General features: G+C 40.1%; 1 protein-coding gene across 5 annotated transcripts in view; it reads left to right on the forward strand.

Moving 5' to 3' along the window:
- Window positions 1-20,494, forward strand: part of MAP2K5 (mitogen-activated protein kinase kinase 5) — a 140,913-nt gene that overhangs the window by 44,745 nt on the left and 75,674 nt on the right. For all 5 annotated transcript variants that reach the window (XM_056345546.1, XM_056345547.1, XM_056345548.1 and 2 more), the window contains exons 9-13: window positions 1,587-1,626; window positions 7,660-7,728; window positions 7,822-7,903; window positions 11,832-11,893; window positions 18,423-18,471. In XM_056345546.1, coding sequence (XP_056201521.1) covers window positions 1,587-1,626; window positions 7,660-7,728; window positions 7,822-7,903; window positions 11,832-11,893; window positions 18,423-18,471 — 302 coding nt within the window. The remainder of the gene's footprint in view (window positions 1-1,586; window positions 1,627-7,659; window positions 7,729-7,821; window positions 7,904-11,831; window positions 11,894-18,422; window positions 18,472-20,494) is intronic.

The following is a 20,494-nucleotide window of genomic DNA, read 5'->3' on the forward strand; positions in this document are numbered from 1 at the left end:
TTAAATGTTAAATTGGTACTGTCAGTGCTCTGTAAACCAAACCAGGTATCTGCCCTCTGCTGGAAATTTAACCCAAACTTCCACGGATGAATTGGCGTGCATCATAATTAAATAATCAAGTCTTCCCTTTTAATTCACTTGGAAACAGGAGATCTCTCTTATGGAAAAAAGATCAGCTTTCTTGACAAGCTAATTAAGTTGCCAAACTGTCCGGCACAGTACATATTAAGCTAACAGACGTTAAGCATGCTATCTCAACCTGTTCATTTTCTTATCATTTCTGCTGATCTTAAATCCATAATGTTTTGCTACTGTTGATTCATCCATAGTTACAGCAGAGTTCATTTACTCCGTTGGGTTCATTGCTTATGCATACAGCTACCAGCCTGTTCAAGCTTAGTCTGATGAATTCGCTTTTTGCACATTGTACTGATATTAAATAACACTGATTTTTGGTATGCCTTTTTAAGCTGTGTTTGTTCCTGAAAGTTAATGCCACTTAGTTACATAAATGTTTATCCATGAGTTATTAAATTAAGGTGAAGTTTTTAGAAACTTCCGAGCTATTAACAGAAATTATACAAGCGTTTAGGGTTATAAATAAGATTAAACAACACTCTCACCCTGTACTATGTATGATTTTGCATGCAAAAAACCCTATTACAGCTTTTTTCTTCTTCAGTAATAATTGTTAGAGGTATATAGTGGTAAAATGCTATTAATTCTTTAAAGTTAGTGCAACATACATGACATTACTGTGCATAGTGTTATAAATCAGTATGAGACACTAAAACTAGTGAAGAGGAAAACCTATAATGGTTTTAGGTTTATGCAAAATTACATTGGATTTTTAGTCAACAGTTTTTTCACCTACCTTTTTATTTTCTTACGCATTCATGGTTAGGGATACACAAGTCATTGTTAAATAGCCAATTATAAATGTTTGTCTTCAGAAATTAAGACAAACTGCTCTTGAAGTACTGTGGAAAATTATTTTGGGTACATGTGAGCATTAACAATAATGCTTTCTAATCTTATGTGCGTGTATACGTGCTAATCTTAAATACAAATGCAGAACATCCATTCCTCTGGTACTTTCTGTGCGTCCTTAGGTTGTGAAAAAGAATCATTATCTGTTTTACTTCACTTTAATTGATACAACTGTGTATCCCACTGTCTTGCCACTGAAAATACCTGTAGGACTGGCAAACTGTGTGATAAACCTTGTTTACCATGAAGATTCTTGAATAATGGATATATCCTAATTTTTTTTCATTAAAGAAAATGTGAAAGTGAATAAATTCATATTTACAAGATTTCTATTATGCTGCACGAAAGTCTTCCATGTGTAGATTTTATGTAAAACATGCAGGCATAAAACCCTGCTAAATGGTTTCATTGTAAGTATATTCTTTTGATCAATTGTTTTCATCAGTCTTTCTTTAGAAATTATGTATAAAATTGGTTTAATGTAAAACGTATTAGCTGCAAGTCATTTTTCTGTGAAATTAGTGTGTACATGTTGCACATATGTATAGAGGTAATTTTATGTGATCTCAAGTTATTTAATTTTTTCCCTCATGCAGGGCATACCATGTCCCTAGTGGAAAAATACTAGCAGTAAAGGTAAGATATTACAGTAATTTTCTTTCTCTCTTTCTTTCCATTCTTTCTTGACCTTGGTTTCCTTCCCCTCCCTCTGATTGTTAGATCTCAATTTGTTTTATTGCATTGAAGTCCGCATTGTTTATGCAGGAAGACTCCAGCCCATAAATTTAGTAATTCCAAATGAGCACAGAGTTCCAAGAATCCAGGTTTTGTCCGCTGGGAATGGCTTGGCACCGTGTGTAGGTACCGCTGTGTCTTCCCATGGGGTTGTGTGGGTATGTCCAAGTGCAGCTGTGGTTTGTGCCTCTTCAGCGACTGGCATAGATGCTGCTTCGCTGTCCTGAACCCCGGCGCTGCAGGAGCGGGGATGGAAAGGTCACGGGATGTCAGCCAGTGCCTTTCTCTGCTAATGCCAAACCGTCCCCGAGGGCATATTCTTCAGAGGTCTCTGCAACCTCATTTTTAAATAAAGAGAATTTGCCTGTTTTCTTTGGGATAATATTCTGTTTTCCTAGGAGATTTTGTGGTTTAACAGATTTATTTATTTTAGTGTGTCATCCCCCCACCCCGATTTTCCTGTTAGCATTCTTTGCAGTGAAGCTGTAGTATTACGTGGACAGATAAATACCAGTCTGCTCTGAAGTTCAGTTAAAACAGTGGTAAACAGTGCAACTGACAACGATATTCCGGCTCTGGTGTGTAATTTGTTAAATGAAATTACATTTGTAAATTAAATTATTAATCTGCAGTTAATATCAACACAAAAATACTGAGATATGTGCTTTTTTAATGTATGAACAAATTTTTTTAATTTGGTGATTTTGTTAAACGATCAGTAGAGACTGTCAGAAAACAAATGAATTGTTGCGTTTGTACAATTCCAGTTAATAGCTTGGGATCTAAAAAAAGGGGGTATATTTTAAAGATATAATTTATGGAATAGTTACTTGTAAATCTGTAAAATGGGCTTTTTGTCTCCTTTCTCTTTTTTCCTGTCTTCAATCATTAAATTCTGGCATAATTGAGTTAAACTGGAAGAATGTGGGGGTGGAATAAGAGGGCAAGAGAAGGAGTGATGGGACCTGGTTGCTGCAAGTAGAATTGGTGTTAAATGAAATCTAAAGACCTAAGTTTATGCTAAGGCATCAAATGAAGCATTTCTGTTTACTGGGCACTACTTACATGTATGGTTAACTTTCGGATTTGGGCTCAGGTTGTTCTGTGGTTCCAACCATGTATAATTTACTAAAATGAGGTTCTGCTCATGGTTTGGCTTTTCCTGAGGGTCACATAAATCCCTTCCCACCACTAGGAGAAATGCTTTTGGTTTTCCTATGAATTGAAGAAAAGCAGATGCTTACTACTGGATTTGAAAGTATTCTCTACATGTGGAAAATATGGAAATTGAAATAATATCCAAATAACTTCTAATTATATGGACTACAAATATCACTTGAGAAAGTTTTTGAAAGTGTCATTTGAAAAAGTCCTTTCAAGTGGTAACAGTCATTCCTAAAACTGTCATGAGCAGTTAGAGTAAGACAGAATTCTCTAATAGGCACAAAAGTACAGAAGATATAATTATCAAAAATAATGTTTAATACGACTTTCAGTATGGAACTAAAAAAGCTTTTCCCCTGAACGCTGGGGTTGTGGAAGGATGCTGCTTTTCCCTGGTACCAACTACATTGCTTCCTCACGTAATCTTTTTCAAGCTCTACAGAGAGCATCCTCTGTGGCAGCTCTGCTCGGCGCTGGCATTGCTGCCCTCCGGCCTGCCCTGTGCTGCTGCGGGTACCCTCAGAAGCTGCCTAGAGAGGAGGTGGAGCACGAGAAAATTCGCACAGGCAGGAGGGGAAATGAGTTCACCCTTTGCAAGGTTAATTGAAATCACCTCCCTGTGGCAAAAAGCCTTTTCCCCCAGCAATTTCACCTCCTTGTTTCCCTTGGAGTCCACGGGTTTGGTTAGTCCTGGTGGATAATTAGCATCCTGAAGATTTGGGAAACTGGGTTCTCTTGTAGATACTGCTCATGGTGGTCCTGTCACTCTCAATTATGTTTTTTATAGTGTGATTTCAGAAGAGATACTACATCCACATGTGTGTGTTGTTATAGTTTAAAATAACATGCTCACAAACTGGAGGTCAGGGGACCTGCTATGATAGTGATCGTGCCGGCTTGCTCTATTAAGAAAATTACTTAACACATCCATGGCTCAGCATACCCAGCAATAAAGAGGGGACGGTAACACCAGCGTCTTGACACGCTCATCACATGGATCAAGTGTTTTGACAGACGATTACCACGCTAATAGGAACATCACTGGATAGATCTGTGAAAGTGGAGTTCTGCATTTTTGGGGCTTTTTCTGATGGTAATATACAGGTTTGATAGGACAAGATAACTGAAAACCTGTTGATTAAAATGCGTCCAGCTGATAGATAATCTTGCAAATATATTGAACAGGAAAAGAAACCAATGCTAATACCTGTTATAGACCAAAGCTATGTCATTACGTATATATTGTGACTTTTACAGCTAGATAACGTGCAGATAATTTAATAGATTTTTCAAAGATTACTTTTTTCTAATTAGAGGGGAAAATCTGAATGAGAAATTTGAGCATACACTGGCTGATTGCCATTCTTCAGCTGCTTTTAGTTTCTTCTGCTCTTAAGCTAGCATTTAAATGGACCATTTGATTAATCATTTGTATACTGACTATAATACTCCCAAATTTCCTTTGAGTTGTACATACTGTAAAAGACAATTATGTCGCCACAGATTAAATAAGTGAATTAAAACAGAATAGCAGCTTAATTTGACCTGTGATTTTGCTCTCGTTCCCTTTAGTGGAACGTATGCCACTCCAGCAAATAGATGAAGTCATCCATGACAGCTTGTGATGAATTGCCGTATTTATACTGTATATTTTAATAGCCTCACACTAATTTAAATTGAGCGCAGAGTAAATTATAATTCAGTCACTTGACTGCTTGTATTTAACTTGACAACTCATCCTTATTTGTCCTGAAGGTGTAGTGGAGAGCAGAGGAAATATGCTCAGGTATTCCTCTTTTAAAAATTAACCCTTTTCACTTGAAATATTAGGTATGTGGAGTTCATGTACGTTATAAGTATGCTAAGCAATTTCAAGATTGCTATGTTTTTGGCAGTAACTTGATTAGGAAGGTGTGCAGGAGTACTTGGACCCCCTTGCCGAATCCCAGAGGACTGCCATGTCATTTAAAATTAGGAAAAAAAGCTCCCATTGTCTAGCATCCTTTTCCAGCTCTACCTGTGAGGCACCATTTCACCTAGGTTTGAAGTCAAGGCAGACACTGGAGCTCAGAGCTTGGCTGCCCGACACCTTCCCCAACCAGCCCAGCTCACCCACGGCCCCATCCCTAGACTGGTCCTGCTCATCCGCATCCCTGAGGCTCGGTTGCCCCCTGACAGGCACGGGTGGCCAAGGACCGCTGGTCAGTGGCAACCTGCTGAGCTCTAGTGATCTTCAGGCTTTTGTTGTAGCTTCTGATGCTAACTTGTTAAGAAACTCCGCTCCTGCACGTGTTGAAAGGTGTGTGGTATTTTATGCTGGATGAATTGGGTTTCACTTTTCTGCTCTCAATAAGCCTGGCTAAAAAACAGTGACTTTTTTGCTGCAAAGTCCTTCCCAAAGGTGCTGTTTTGGAAAAGTTTGTTGTCTGATGTTGCATTGCATTTGCTTACCCCTGTTACAGTTATGAAAGTTGCAGCCAAATCCTTACTCACAGCTTCTTCGTTGGTAGCAATGGGCTCGAGGAAGTTTGTTGGTTGGGTGTTTTTTGAGGTTTTTTTGCTTTAATAGTGTTCCAACCCGTGCTTAACACTGTGAGCTCACGTATTCTTTAAAAGTTGTTTCACCTGTAAAAATTTTATTTTCTAAATAGGCTTGGAAATTTTATACAAAAGGGAGTATGACCGTGGAGATTGCAAATGTAGAATAAGGCAGCACTACGGAGACACTGTGTTCCTCTCTCTGTCCCACATCCCAGTGCTGTAAATAACAGAAGGTTCCTCCAACCTTGACATCAGATGGATGTCTCTCCTGTGTTGTAAGCCACACAAGCCACGCATGTTTAGGTGGAAGAAAATACTTCTGTACAACAGTTACGCAGAGGAAGCGAGGCACTGATCTCCTGATTTATTCCATGGTGACATATGCTTGCCATACTGTTGCAGTACATTTCTGTACGTGCCCTACCCTATAGTATCCTTAACACTTGTAAACAGGGTAGCTCTGCTTTTGCAGGTTATCCTCAGTATTAGAATGCAGGGTCTGTATGTAATTATAGTTAATGCAAATCAGCCAGAGACCTTTCTTCTTGCCAGGTCCTGGTTGATTGGATGTCAGTGATGTATTTGACGCTGATCATGCTAACTAGTCATTGTTCAGGTCGGTGAAGCCTTCAGAGTGAACGAGGCAGGGAAATTTCTCACTGTGAGTAGAATTTAGTGAGATAAAATTCTAATTTTGTACTGTTGACAAGATTAAATTCTGTTAATATTCAGCAGGTAAAACTGGTGGTATTCCAGCAAATTATTTTAAGTTTTTCACGCTGGAAAAATGTAAGTGAATATTGTTGGCAAATGATTATTGATCTAGACAAGTGTGTTAAACGTTTCTTGGCAGCCCTGTGTTACACTTACAATTTCGTTTAGTGACAGCTTTTATAAATAACCCTAAAGCAAACTCTTGATAGAAACAGGTTATCGTTTTTTGTTTTAAACAGATTTTAATACTGTAAAACGCGTGTGTTTGGAAATGGTCTCTCTGTATTCTGTTTTGTCAGCAGTGTATGCAGCCTATAATATCTATTCTGCTAATTCTGCAAATTTCCTAGATTTGGTTTCCCTTTAGCTTAAAGTATTAAGCTGTGAAATATTGTGTGGCAGTAGACTGAACCTGGCTAAATGCATATGGAGTCCATTTTGATTTATATAGTAGTACTTAATAATTGAGTGTGCAAATCTTCAAATAATCATGGCATAGAATTGTTTGTTAAAGTTGACTTTCAGTGCTGGTTCTGTCAGAACCAGCATCCTTATTAAGAGGCTCTGTCTTGAAAATCTTGAAAATGTATAACTCTAGACAGCCTCGCCTTTGCTGCACCACTTGGTACTGTAGTTCTGGTTAGCAGCCTGGCTCAAAATGATGAAAAATGAGGGCATGGATGAAGGAAGCAGCGGACAAGCATGTAAGCATGGCAGGGAGCGGCTGGTTTGAGCTATTGAACGCTCAAAGTCAGGTTGTTTGTGGTTGTTTTGAGGAATGCTTTGGTGATGCTTACCTAAGCATCCGTACCATCTGCTGTCATCTGCATTTTTTTCTGCATATTTAAGTGTTCTGTTTCATACAATGTTAGGAATTTATATTTTAAAAAAGGAGGTAAATATTAATGAAACTGAAATTATAGGAGTGGGTGGTAAGAGACACTTCTTTAGGACACCAGTGAGACATTTGGAGAGACTTTCAGTTCTGCAGTACTTACTTAGTCCTCATAGTTAACATCGGCACGTTCAGCAAGACGTGGTGGGGTCACAGCCTTCCAGGCTTTTTCACAAGACGTCTTTGCAGCCAGAAGAGTCGGTGCTGGGCAGGCAAGGAGCAGGAGCTGTGAGGCGGTTGCATTTTGGGTGAATAAGCAGCAGCTCTTAACTTTACCAGCCTGCAGATCTACCACACCGGCTCTTTACATTACGTGTGGGGCTGGTGTTCAAGTTGTAACTCATCTCTTGGTGAAATGGTTAAAACACAAACCTTGTGGTTTTCTTAGATAAAACTGGCTATAATAACTTGGTTTACTTGTAATTGACAGTTTTAAAAGTAAATAAGTCTGTCCTTTCATTTCCATTTCCTTCCTTTGCTCATGGCTGCATTCAACCCCCTATTCCTCTCTTGCCTTTTCTCACATAAGGATAACTAATACACGGATCTTTGGGGTTTTTATTTTGAGTCGTTCACTTTTTTTGTCAACTCTGATCATATCTCCGATTTTTGTATTTTAGGTCATACCATTAGATATAACACTGGAACTCCAGAAGCAGATAATGTCAGAATTAGAAATTCTTTATAAGGTATATAGATTTTCTCATTTTGGTTATTCTTGCTTATAATCTTCTTACAGCAAATTTTAAAACAGGCTTCTCTCTCTTCTTTCTTTTTTCCAGTGTGACTCATCATATATCATAGGATTTTATGGTGCTTTTTTTGTAGAAAACAGAATTTCATTGTGTACAGAGTTCATGGATGGTGAGTTGTGTATCTAGTGTGCTTTCGATTGCTAAGTATGTAAATAGGAAAATCATATAAAGATGGGCTTTTTAAGAATGGAGCAAAATGCAGCAATACAACTTGAAAATGTGAAGTATTAATAACTTTGCATGTAGTTGAAAAAAAAACCAAAAAACCAACAGGTTAGTATTGGGATTGTGTTATATTCTCCATGGTATGTGGTATTTTCCTCAAGTGTAGCTTGCTTGCTTTTATTGAAAATGTAAATAGAACAGAAATAAATGCTAGCTTAATTTGTGGTTTGATATTTGAGTCTTCCATACAATCTGTCCTCGCTGACAAAACAGCTGTTCCTCACTTTTACTGTTTTGATAGCCAAAACAGATTTTCTTTTAAAGAAATCTATTAACCCAATGTCCTATGTGTTTTCAGTGGAAATCGTCTCTTAATTGCAAGACAAGGAATTATTTTCTAACACAGCTGTTTAGCAGTGCTGCGCTGAGTTTCTTTTTGAGTGTACTCTTGTTTCTCTCCATGTGAATCTTCAGACCAACAGTACCCCTTTCCCCACAATCTGATGCTACTGTCGTTACGGAGATGTATTAGCACTTTGCTTTGAAGTCTTGTGCTGTGTAGCATTCTTGGAGAAAAGGCACAAAAAATATGCTGATTACAGCAATTTATAATCATTGCTGCCCTCTGCGTATCAGTTCTGAGAGTGTGTCTCATGACAGATGCAGTCCCCTTGTGTCTTGTGTGCAAGAAGCCTCTTCACAGCATTCGACTTTAAACATCACATTGCTGTTACAAGCAGTAGTCTATTACTCTCTCAAGGATTTTCTTATGAGCCAGCATTTTATGCCCTATCCAGGTTTTTCACAAAGGTTCAGTTAAGCTGGATATAAAAAGTAAGGATCTCGCAAATAATTTACTGTAGAGGGGGAGGCTTTCTGGCAGGAAAAATTTCCAAAGCCAAATGTGTACCATTAAGCATCGTTGAGTAGCTTCTTTCTTTCTGATAGGGACCACGGATAAAGCCCTGTAGGGTTTTGCGGTGCATTTTGTTTTCTCCCTGTTAAAACGGTCTGTTATTACTGTTAGGTCTCTCTTTTTACACGTACTACCGCTGTCCCACTGATCACTTTGCCTGATTTCCAAGTATGAGTGGTCTCTCAGATTTTCCATATTTGACAAAAACGTATTTCATTTATTCGACAAAGCTCACAAGTTAAATTCTTGGCTGCTGTCATGCTGTGTAACTATTAGCCGTTTCTCTGTTCTGTCCTTGCAGTTGCACTCAGACTTGCAAGCCTGTGTTAAGCAGTAGTCACATGCAGTAAGGAATCATCTGCTCATGCCAAAACATGCAGCTGCCTAGAGTATGTATGCTGCTAGTAATTCAGAGATTTTTAAAAACGGTGGACATAAGTGCTCGCAGCTCTGAATTCTTGTTTGAAAATATTTGAGCCTTTAGGGTATTCATCCCTCATCATGTTGCACAACGATGGTGTTTACTGACCATGCACAAATTACTTGGAATTATACTGGAGATGACCTCTGGTCTGCCTCATGTTGTGCACTCCTTCTGGCAGAAAGCAACAGCAATCATTTAAAGGAAGAACAAAATGCAAATAAAGGGACCTTGCCATTGTTCTCCAAGCCCTTTAATTTTGATGCGTAAGGATGCAGATAAAGATAAGAGAAAAAACCCCACTTTCTAATCCTGTAGATGAACAGCTCTAACCTCGACAAATCTTTAGCCCTTTTGGCTGTCTTAGGCCAGTTTGTAATATTTCCTGAGTCCATTTCCCATGACTCTGTTTTCCTAGTTGTATCCTGTACCCTGTTACAAAACACAGGTATTTTCTTTATGAATTACCTAGCTACAGGTGGATCTGAGTCTTTTGGGATACTCATGACGTAGGGACACAAGTAGGGAGAAGGTGCACGTGTAGTACCATATTAGTTCTTTCTTGGCACCTGCAAGCAGGAAAAAGCCAAGCTGGCAAAGATCAAAACCCTGAGGTTAAACTGACCTGGATCACCCTCCCACCTACTGATTGATCTTAAGGAGCAACAGAGATGTGAAATGAGGCTTTCTAATCTTTGTTCTTTCATATTTAGAATAAAAATGATGTTCTAGATTAAGATGGTGAGATGCAGTATTGGCTTTTACTTATGTTGTTGCCTCTTTTCCTTGAAACTGCTGAACACCTGCTAAACTCCCCTTAAAAGCAGAGAGAGGTGCAGGTTATCAGACTCTGCCTAGGTGTCTCCACGTAGATACGGGAGCTGGTGGTGTTTGGGCTTGGAAATGATGCCCACTACAGAATTTTTTCTCCATAGAAGAATGGCAGATTTCCCCTGTTGTTTGCAAAAAGATACTTTCCTTCGTTTTTCAAACAGCACTACCTTTAATGACATCTGTAATAGTGAGATTTAGCAATTTGGTGCATGAAGATAGGTGTTTTGTCCAAAACTGAAGGATATGTTACAAGCATTGACAGGAACTACCTACCATATGATTGCCTTCTGTTTTGCCTTTGTAATGAGCTGTAGGTATCCATGGATCTACATCCTCTTATTTCCATTACATGGTACTTACATTTACTTTTAAACTGAGAGACATTATAATCCACAGGCTAAGCTGAAAAATTAACCTTAATGAATGAATAGTAGTTTCAGTGACCTGGAATCAGAGCAACATTAGTGAAGACAAACTTACACTGTATTTCTGACAGTAGAGGTGACGTGGAGGAAAAACCCAACAACTACCACTACAAACCCCAATCATGAGAATAAGAAGTTAAATGCAAGTAAGAACCACTATAATTAAGGCTGAAGACTAGAATAAGGACCTTGTGACTTCTTTGGATTGCAGCATTGCAGAATGAATGGGGTTTGTTTTTAAAAACTGAACCATAAGCAAAGTACAAAGTGTAGGTTTCTTTATTGCTTGGTATTGGCCTAACTCTTTTCCCAGTGGTGTCATCAGTAAAATCGATACGCTACACTGACAGCACAGTTAGATCAGTGTTGAGCGCTTCCGAGAACCTCGAGCTTTGAATAAGACAACACGCTCTTGCAAGCTAGCGGTAATATGTTCTGCCTGTAATTTGCTTGTCCATTTTATTTTTTTTTTACTGTTCTACTTGGATATTTTCAATTCTCAATTTTAAATTTACTTTCTTACCCTAGGAACATTTTGAACACCGGTTTGGTCACGAATCTGCTTTGCAGAAGATAAGGGAAACAGTCCTTCCCTGTCCCTTGGGAATGTCCATAGGGCTGTTAGAGGGACTTCTTTCTTTTCTCCTTTCTCCATGAATGTATGATGCTGGCTGGACAGGGTTATGCTAGATAGCAAGTTGTGTCCCATACTGGAGATTACTGGCAAAACTCATCTGCTTGCCTAGGAGCTTCTGGTCTTTCATTTACAGATACCAGCGTGGACACAGACTGCAATGCTCAGCCCAGCTTTCACTGGTTTGGTCGTCAGGAGGAAGCAGCTTTAAACATGCGTATAAGCATTGCGTCAGATACCATGTTAGCACCAGGTTTTGGGACAAGAGTTAGGATACTTCAGACTTTCAAGTCCACCGTTGCTTTTAGGGGTGATTTCATTATTCCCAAGAAGTTACTCGAAGCCTGGTGGTTGTGAGTTCTCCAATTTTGGTATTTTGCCCTGTGATGGGGAGGTCTTGTCACAGGAATTTAAGTATTAATGCTGCAAGCAAAAATAAGTAGTGTGGGTGAAAGGAGACCTGATTCATATGTTTATTCAGAGTTTGGTAGATTTTTAAGGTCAGTTATTTCTGACACAGTTATTGTTACATCGTCGATGCTTTTTTTATTAATAAGCAAGGCCTAGAAAACCCTTGTGACTTCAAATCTAGGGCAGTATTTCATTTTGTATTACCTAAGCACGTTTTGTTTATCCCTGCAGGGGGTTCTTTGGATGTTTATAGAAAAATTCCAGAACATGTACTCGGAAGAATAGCAGTAGCTGTAAGTACTTTTTTCTTTTTGTCTTGCAGTTTTTGATTGTGTACGTAACACATTTGAGATTTGAGTGCTCATGTGCCCCCTTGGGACACAGAGTTATCCCCAGAGTCTGTCTCTTCATTGTGGCTTTGTGAAAGGGAGGGTCCTTCTTATCTCCTGTTCTTCCTAACCGTTCTGTGTGCTCAAAGACACCGGGGTTAAGGAAGCTTTCCTTTTGAATAGCCAACACATGCGTTGCCAGAGGCTCAAGAAATTTAAATGGATGTGATAAATTGAATGGGATAAGAAAAAAAACCCCAGAAATCGAGAATTTGCTGGAGAACTGTGTGGTCTTGTTTCTTTGTATTGACTCTTACAGAATGGAGCAGTCTGCTTAACCACCTTTATTTAGCCTTTTAAGTCTTTCTGTGCTACATGGTTCCTTCAAAAACTGATTCAGAAGCCCCGTCCTAGCCCTTATGGTGATCCCTCGTCTGCTGCTTCTGCTGATTTTTGTGTATTATTTCCATACTAACTGTCCTTATTCTGTACAAAGTAACTCCATTAGGTTTGCTTCACAGGTTGAAAAACGTAAGTCCATTCCTGTGACCAAAACGCAATGGCAGAACACATTTTCTGTCTTCCCCTGTGGCAGACATACTTCTTAAGGCAGATGAGGAGGCTGAAGTTTGTATTTGGCACAAGCCAGGCCTGAGAGAGGCTGCTGGGGGCCAGGCTGCTATCTCACCCCTGTGCTGGCACCCTTCCCATGTGAGCAGTCATAGTCGAAGAGCCAATAGTCATTTTAGGGGTGATGAGCAGGGACATGGTCTGTGATCTGGGAAGAACTATCAGTCCCCAATTTCTACTCGCTTTGTTGTAAGCAGGAGTTGACAGTGGGATCCTTAGAACACCTGGTAGCCCATCATTGTGTCTCAGCAGCATTCAGTGGCTGCATTGCTAGAAATTCACTAGCCATGACTGAAAACTCAAATTAAAGAACAACAACAAAAAGGGGGGAATGGGGGGTTTGTGAAATTCCATGTTTTGGCGCAGCTGAATGCAGGGTAAATGACCAATGTCTTAGTGGATCTCACAGGGGAGAGAGATACTGCTAAACAATTGCTAAATATAAGGAATACTTTGATAACTTAAGCACTTTAAAGCATAACAAAGTTATTCTATCATGTGCCATTTAATTAAGTGCTGGGTTTTCACATTCATTATACATCAAGCTGACAATTTAAATCCTTTAATCCAACACAGGCAGCTATTTAGTCTCTGTTCATTGTAATTCACAGCTCTACTTTCCTCTTAATTTGTGTGGCCTGCCCAGGGTGATGAACATCCTTCTCTGATGCTGTTTCCTCTAAGTAGCTTCAAATCTGCTCATTATATAGCCTAGCAGTTTCTCATGGAATCTGAATGCTTTTCACCTTTAGTTCAGAGTAAAAACGTTTCATCTCTTCTTCCCTATGGAGCAATGCAAGTTGCTGATGGTGTCCTCATATTCCTGATGCGAAGTAGCATGCGTATAGTGTAACAATACCGGGATGGGCCTTCAAGCATTTTTTCAGCTGCTTATTCCTTCTCCTTTTCCTTATCTCACTTCATGTTTGTGTACTTAATACAGCCACGCTAACTTTCCTTATCATTTCCTTACCTGCTTTTGTCTCTTCTCTTCACCATCCTCCCTGGCCCACCTGGCTTGGTATTCTGCAGAGGTTGTCTTCCAGTTTTTCACTTATCCATAATGGTGGTGCTTCAGCCCCATCTTTTATGTCTTGACATTTTTTTTGGTTTTGGTTTTGTTTTTTTGTTCACCTGCAGGGTCACCTCTTTACAAATCTGTTAGTTAGTGAGCATGACTCCCTGACATGGACGGTGAGCTGTTTCTAGTTATTTTATTTGCTGCTTTAGCAACCTGTGCTGTGCCCACTGCAGTGCAGAGGGTCACTGAAGAGGTGAACAAAGAAGTGGGTACCTTCTTAGAAGGAGCTCACCCCTTTCTCCTGCTTCTCTGTAACAGAAGGTGTGCGCTGAGGCTGAGCCAGCCCTGGCAGCTTCCTCTGCTCTGGTGCTGATTTTTTGCTCAGTTGGCAGAGTAGACTTGTGGGAAAGAGGCAGTGAAACCTTTGTTTTCTCTAGAATTTATCAGCGGCAGCAGGAATGGCTCTTTTAAGCCTTCACAAATGGCTACCCTGCATCTCGGTCTCTGACGTTTCGGTAGAGCCCAGCAGCCCGTTTTGTGGGTTGGGGCACCTTTTTGCCAAGTACTGTACACAGACACCATAATCCCCACCCTGAACAGCTTGGGAAGATTACCCAAAGCCTGGAGGATTTCTGTTCATGTACTGATGAGAAGGAGAATGTCAAACAAAAGCTGGAGCTCACATGGATGGATTTTGTAGACAAAAGCTGGAGCTTCCATAGTCTTTTTTTTTTTTTTTTTTTCCTCCAGTCTGTATGTTTTCTTCCTACCTTCCTTGCACTACGTACACAGAGTCATTTGTCTTTTATTCTCCTGAGACATGTACAATGTGTTAGTCTATTGAAGCTGCTTAATAATATGTGTGACCTGCACATCTGTTAATTAGAGTACCCTTTTGTTATATTTGTAGAAGTTTTTAAGTGAAACCATTTCTAGAGGAAAATGGTGCAGGCAGTATAGACATTTAGCAGCATCCCTGCATCCCTCTCGCTCCGACTTGATGATTTTCTTGCTTCCTTTCTTCTTACACAAATTTTATCATCATAAAAACGGTGGACTGACAACCCTTAAAACCGATTGTCCTACTCACAGCAATGAGCACAAAAGGTGCAGGAAATTCCAGCTGCTCTGGAACAAGATGTGTGTCTGCTCAACACAACGTGGCAAAGGGAGCACGTTGCCCCTGCGCTCCGCTTGCTCAATTAAACACCGAGTTGTACTCAAGGTCATTTCCTTGCACTCTTTGATCTCCACAGGCTGGGGCTGAACTACCTGAGAGACATCCCTTTCTTGACAACCCTGACTTTCTCTAGCCAGAAGGACAGGACTAGGTTGCTACTTGTTTCCTTGAAACCCTGCTATGAATACTTACCGGGTACCCGCAGTGCACGGCTGAACGGGCACGAATGGTACTTGCTTCCTCATCCACTCCCCTCCCAACCAGACTTTCCCATGATTTGGCAGGAACCAGAGGAGAGTTTTGTCTGCTGCAACAATCAATCATTTTCTGATGATAGCAACTGCTGCTGTATTTTCTTCTGATGTGAACCCTTGTCCGCTCAGAAGTAGACTGGATATCACACAGCTGTGTGGCATATATGTAGTCTGTACGTCGTAGCGTTCTTTTGCATTCTTGTTAGCTGTTTCCCATTGAAAAAGTGATCACCATTAATTGTGATGGACAGTCGGCTTTCAAGCTGAAATAGTAGAAATGTGTTGCCGAGTGTGATGCGCTTCTCTCCTCGTTCCTTTTTTGAGGAGTAAAGGGTGGGGTGGAAGGTTTGAGGCTGAAAGGCAGAATGCTGAAAATAAAGCAAGGCAGTGAAAAGATATCCTTAAAGGAGGAAAGCATTTGCCAATGCCTGGGGAGAAGCATTGGTTTTTCGGGGGCAGGATAAAGTGGTACGAGAGAGGTAGAGTCCGCTGAGACTTGGTCCCCAAGAAACTGGAGGGATCTCTGACTTTGTAAAATTCATCCCAGTTGCCTGTATGAGAGAGTGTTAACAAGAAGGGGAAATCTCTCTTCTTCCTTGTGTTCTTTGGTTGTGTGAAGGGCTTGTGTGTTTTTCCAAAGGAAAAGTTCCCAAAATCATCTTGGGAACCCCAAAATGATGATGTGGTCAGTCCTTTTTTCATACGGATGTGTAGTTATTTGGGTCTGCCAATGTAAAACCTGTTCTGCCTTTGCTTGCCACTTCACGCATTTATTTTCACTTCAATTTCTGAAGCAGTGACATTGTGCAGTGTATTTTGAGTGCTAATGTTGATTGAAGTTCTCCCTGAAAGGATGTGCACTTGAACTGTCAAGAGAGTGAGTGATTGACAGCAGGTAGAAGTACTTTTTGTGTCAAGGCTTTGTCAAGTCATTGTTGTAAAACCTACTTTACTGAATACCAATAATTCCTGCTAGATATTCAATCAAAAGATACTCTCTTCCAGCACCATTTTAGAATAATATTTAATACTTAAGAGTCCTTCCATAATAGGCAAATGTAAGGTAAGTGAATAATAGTACTTTACACTAGGTTAGTCCATTTGGGGGGCTCCTGTGCACATATTTGCAGCCCAGGATAAAGGGTAAAACTCCTTTTATTCCTTTGTACACTGACACTGAGAGAATCTGAATGTGGGAGTTTGTTTAATACTGTGTCGTTTATAACTGCTTATTCAGCACATGTTCCATAATAAAGGTGTTTAATAACTCACAGCCATTATCTTTTTTTTCTGTAGGAAATACTTCCTTTTTTCTATGAATACATGCTTTAAAATAAATTATTTTATAATGGTTTTGAAGATTTTAAATAGTCTAAATATATGTTTAATAATCAAAGAGGCTTACTATTCTCAAAACCACTCTCACCATTGGAGGAAGCCTGGAATGTTGCATCACCTCTATTTATTTTTGCATCAATACTTTTTTTTTTTTCCCCCTTCTTATGTCAAAATGCTGTGTAAGTAGAATTACCCTGTTTTGCTTTTTGGAAGACTAATGTGAACAAGGCCACACCACTGGGTATGCAGAATTTGACCAAGGCCTTTTTTTTTACAGGTAATTGTTGGGTATGGAGTGTGAGTTTAATGCTGAAGAATTGCCACCTAGAGCAATTTACTGGGGATTTGGAATCATTATTTGCTTTACAAAAGAGATTCAGATTCTTTGGTTTTGGTTACAAAATAAATTTTTTGAAAGAGTTTCTAATCCAATAGGAAAGCTGAAGATTACTCTGCGGTCTGCTGTCACACTGTATAATATTTTTAGCACTTTGCTTCATCACTGTAACAGAAGTAATTTCATTTCAGTCTACTCGGACAACGAGAAGAATGTAATTGTTTTGACTGAAAATCTCATACAACTTCACAAATGTTGGAAATGCTTTATTGTTCTGGAGATACACAAGGAGTGTGTCTCAGTAAAATGAATGAAATGTCATCTCATAGATGGAAACTTTATAAAAAAGATTTGCTCTATTAAAAAAGCTGGCTGAGACAGCAGAGATGGTTTGGGTAAAAAGTAAGCAGTAGTGGAAATATATTTGTTGAATCTTGTTAGTTCTCTGGGCTTGTGAAAGTAGTAAATCTAAGGGAAAAATTACAGTGTTAAAAATGCAAGAAGTATTGGGGTTTAATTACTTTACAGAAACAAAACCTGCAGAGACGATAACTTGTAACACCCAGCAGCTCTCTTAGGGAGTTGACTGAACGGCTTGTTTAATTTGGGGCTATTATAATCACTTTTTATATGGAAAATAAATAGAGTGGCGGTTGGACCCAGTGAAGATCTTGTTGGTTCTGGAAGAGCCACGTGTATATATTCTGTGTAAGGAAGTGTCATGGGTTGTTGTTTAGGGAGATAACGCTTGCATTCATACTACAAATGCATGTCCTACAAATTTTCATTAAAATCCATCTCGTACATAAGGCACTCCCAACACAGTACTGGAGTAACAGGTTTTTGAGTTTGACTTTAGCAGCTTAGGTAGTGGAAGGAGCAAATTCTGGAATAAAAAGACGCCCAAAGTCAGCCCCAGTTCTTAAGTTTTAGGGGTTCCAATTGTATTTTTTGGGGGTATGGAATACAGTAAGATCTGTGATTGGTGCAAGATGAGTAATCATAGAATTGTTTGGGTTGGAAGGGACCTTAAAGCCCATCCAGTTCCAACCCCCCTGCCATGGGCAGGGACACCTTCCACCAGCCCAGGTTGCTCCAAGCCCCGTCCAACCTGGCCTTGGACGCTGCCAGGGATGGGGCAGCCACAGCTGCTCTGGGCATGAAGAATGAGACAGTTTGTACAGTCCAAGAAGAAATGTTCTGCATTTGCATTGAGTAAGTAAAAGCATGGGAGGTAAAGGAGAAAAAAGTACAGATGCACCAAATGGAAAGAAAGGGAAAGGGAGGGTGACGTGGGAGAGGCTGTTAGAGATTTTGTTGTTTTCTGGCCTTCGGTGTCGCTGGGTTGCTTTTGTTGCAAGAAGACAAATCATTACGCACTTTGTATTTCGTGATGTTTCACACTCCAGCAAAGATAGATGAATTAAAAATACATTGAAATGCCTAAAGGGATTCAGTATAAGCTCAGCTAACGTCAACATACAGATCCTGAGAGGAAGCTTATTTGTGTGTTCTTAAAGAACCTGTTGCCACGTGGTCCACAGCAGGTTTGCAGCAGGGGTTCATCTGGGTGCTGCAGTGGTTTGGAAGGGATGCTTAGTCTCCCCTTTTCGTGGTCCTGGCTCCATTCTTCATTGGAACTTGGGTCTTTAATAACTCACGCCAGCTGAGATGTGTGGTGTTTCTTACCAGAAATCTTTAATATGCATGGTTGCTTTTTCTTTTAAATTCAGGTTGTGAAAGGCCTTACCTATTTATGGAGTCTAAAGATTTTACACAGAGGTGAGTAACAGATGTTTTCTGTTTTCCGATGAAATACCATGTTACTTTTAACAATACTTTCTGCAGAGACAGTAGACCATACTAACATCTGATACAATTCCAGTGGAGTAATGCGGAATGAATCTTACTCATTAGCCCTGCACATTTTCTGATAAAATACTTTACTAGTGTTCTCTTTTACTGCCCTCCCTCCTCCCCTGCAAAGAAAAATACTAAAGAGAGAAGTTAATTTTACAGAGATTTAGATGCTTAGGGTAACAAACGGATGCCCAGTGGAAAAATCGGCAAGGAAAATCAGATGTTTGACTAGTATCGAAAGTAGAAGATAAATAGTGAATTTTCTTATGTACTTCAAAAATCTCACAACAGCCACAAGTGTTGCTGGAGTCTCAGATCTCTAAAATTGTAGCCCACTGTCCTCTAACATGGTCATGAATAATTAAAGAAACTTTAAACCTGCTTGGACATAAGCGATTTTGGGGTTTTGCTGTTTATTCTCTTTCAGGAAACTATTCTATATTTTTTTTAAACATCTCATTTATTTCTGGCTTTTAATGCTACATTATTTTTTGAAATCTATCTGTTGTAGTAAGTTAGTTCAGATATACTAGACCTTTCAAAAACAACGTCAGTTCTGGAAAAAGTGGGAAATGCTATTTAAAGAACAAAGAAGCCCTTCCCTCTACACCCCCACCCCCCCCAAAAAAAAGAAGAAAAAAAAGGAGAAACTCATTACATTTATAATGTTTCTAAAGTGTCTGAAAGTAACTGCTCTGGTTCCTAATGTTGCTAACAATACTGTTTAATTTAACCCATCTGCTCACTCAGCCCGCGTGCACAGTTGGAGTGTGCAGTAACCGACTTCATTTGTGATTGAAAGAGAAGTGTAAAGCAGAGAGACACACAGAAAATTTTAAGTTGCAAACCGAATAGGTGAGACCATTTCTTCTGGCGTGCCTAGTTTTGGAGTGGCTGAGAAGTAGGTGCGAGGCTCTGGCGAGGCGATGAGCAGTGCCTGGGTTAGGTGCCCCGTGTCCCCGTGTGAGCAGCGCAAGGAGTCAGGCACCTCTGGAGAGTCATCCGGAGATCTGTGCGCTGAGTGGGGAGAGCAGGCTAATAGGAAATACTAATTACCAGTATGTATTGAGGTCCTGCTCCTCCTTAGAGCTTAGGCTCAGACTGTCCTCAGGCTTTCGTGGAGATGAGTTTGTAGTGGAGGAGGAGGTTGAGCCTTCCTTTGTGTAATGGCCCAGCAAGCGGCTGTGCAACAGGACATCGGCTTCAACTCCTCCTCGGTCTCACACCATCTCCTTCCTGGGAGATTGCTCTGACGTGAGAGCGCAGGCTCTCTCCTGGGTGGGAGAAAGCGGGCTGTGGCCAGAAGAGTGAGTAGAGATCAAGTAAGGGCTTTGTTACCCCGATTAGAGGGTGAGTGAATTGCTAAGGCTGCTGGTGTAGTTGACCCTGGGCTGCCACTGGATTAAAAGAACAGGAATAACCCAGAGTCCATGACCAACTCGTTGCAGACACAGGTTACCAAGGAGGCTTCGTTTCTGATGACAGTTTAAACATTTCACCTACTAGCCTGAATGTTACCGGATCCAGAGATTTATTGTGTCCATCCACTCGCAGCAAGATGTCTAGATGCCAGAGCTGCCACAGCAATTGTCAGAATAAATATAAAAGGAAAGTAACTGCGATATGCGGGGCTAGGTATCATCTGAATAGGCTACACAGTCTTTGCCACACATCTGTAACACCCAAAAAAAAAAAAGCAGATTTGATTATTTTTTTTTTTTTTCATTAAAAGATTCTGGCCACATGCTGAATGTGATTTGGAGAGAGCATTGCGGTCAGGCACAAACACTGTAACTATAAGTTTATTGTTGTTCTGCTGTAAATTTGGAAACTGGGTCTGATTTTTGCTTTGCTGGTAAAACAAAATCTCCCCTTCTGTATGGGTTTCGTTGACTTGATTGAAGAGCAGCTCTTGAGTTTTTGATGAATTGTCTGCGGTCCTTGC

Source organism: Falco biarmicus, chromosome 7 (assembly GCF_023638135.1).
Source record: "Falco biarmicus isolate bFalBia1 chromosome 7, bFalBia1.pri, whole genome shotgun sequence".
Taxonomy (NCBI): domain Eukaryota; kingdom Metazoa; phylum Chordata; class Aves; order Falconiformes; family Falconidae; genus Falco; species Falco biarmicus.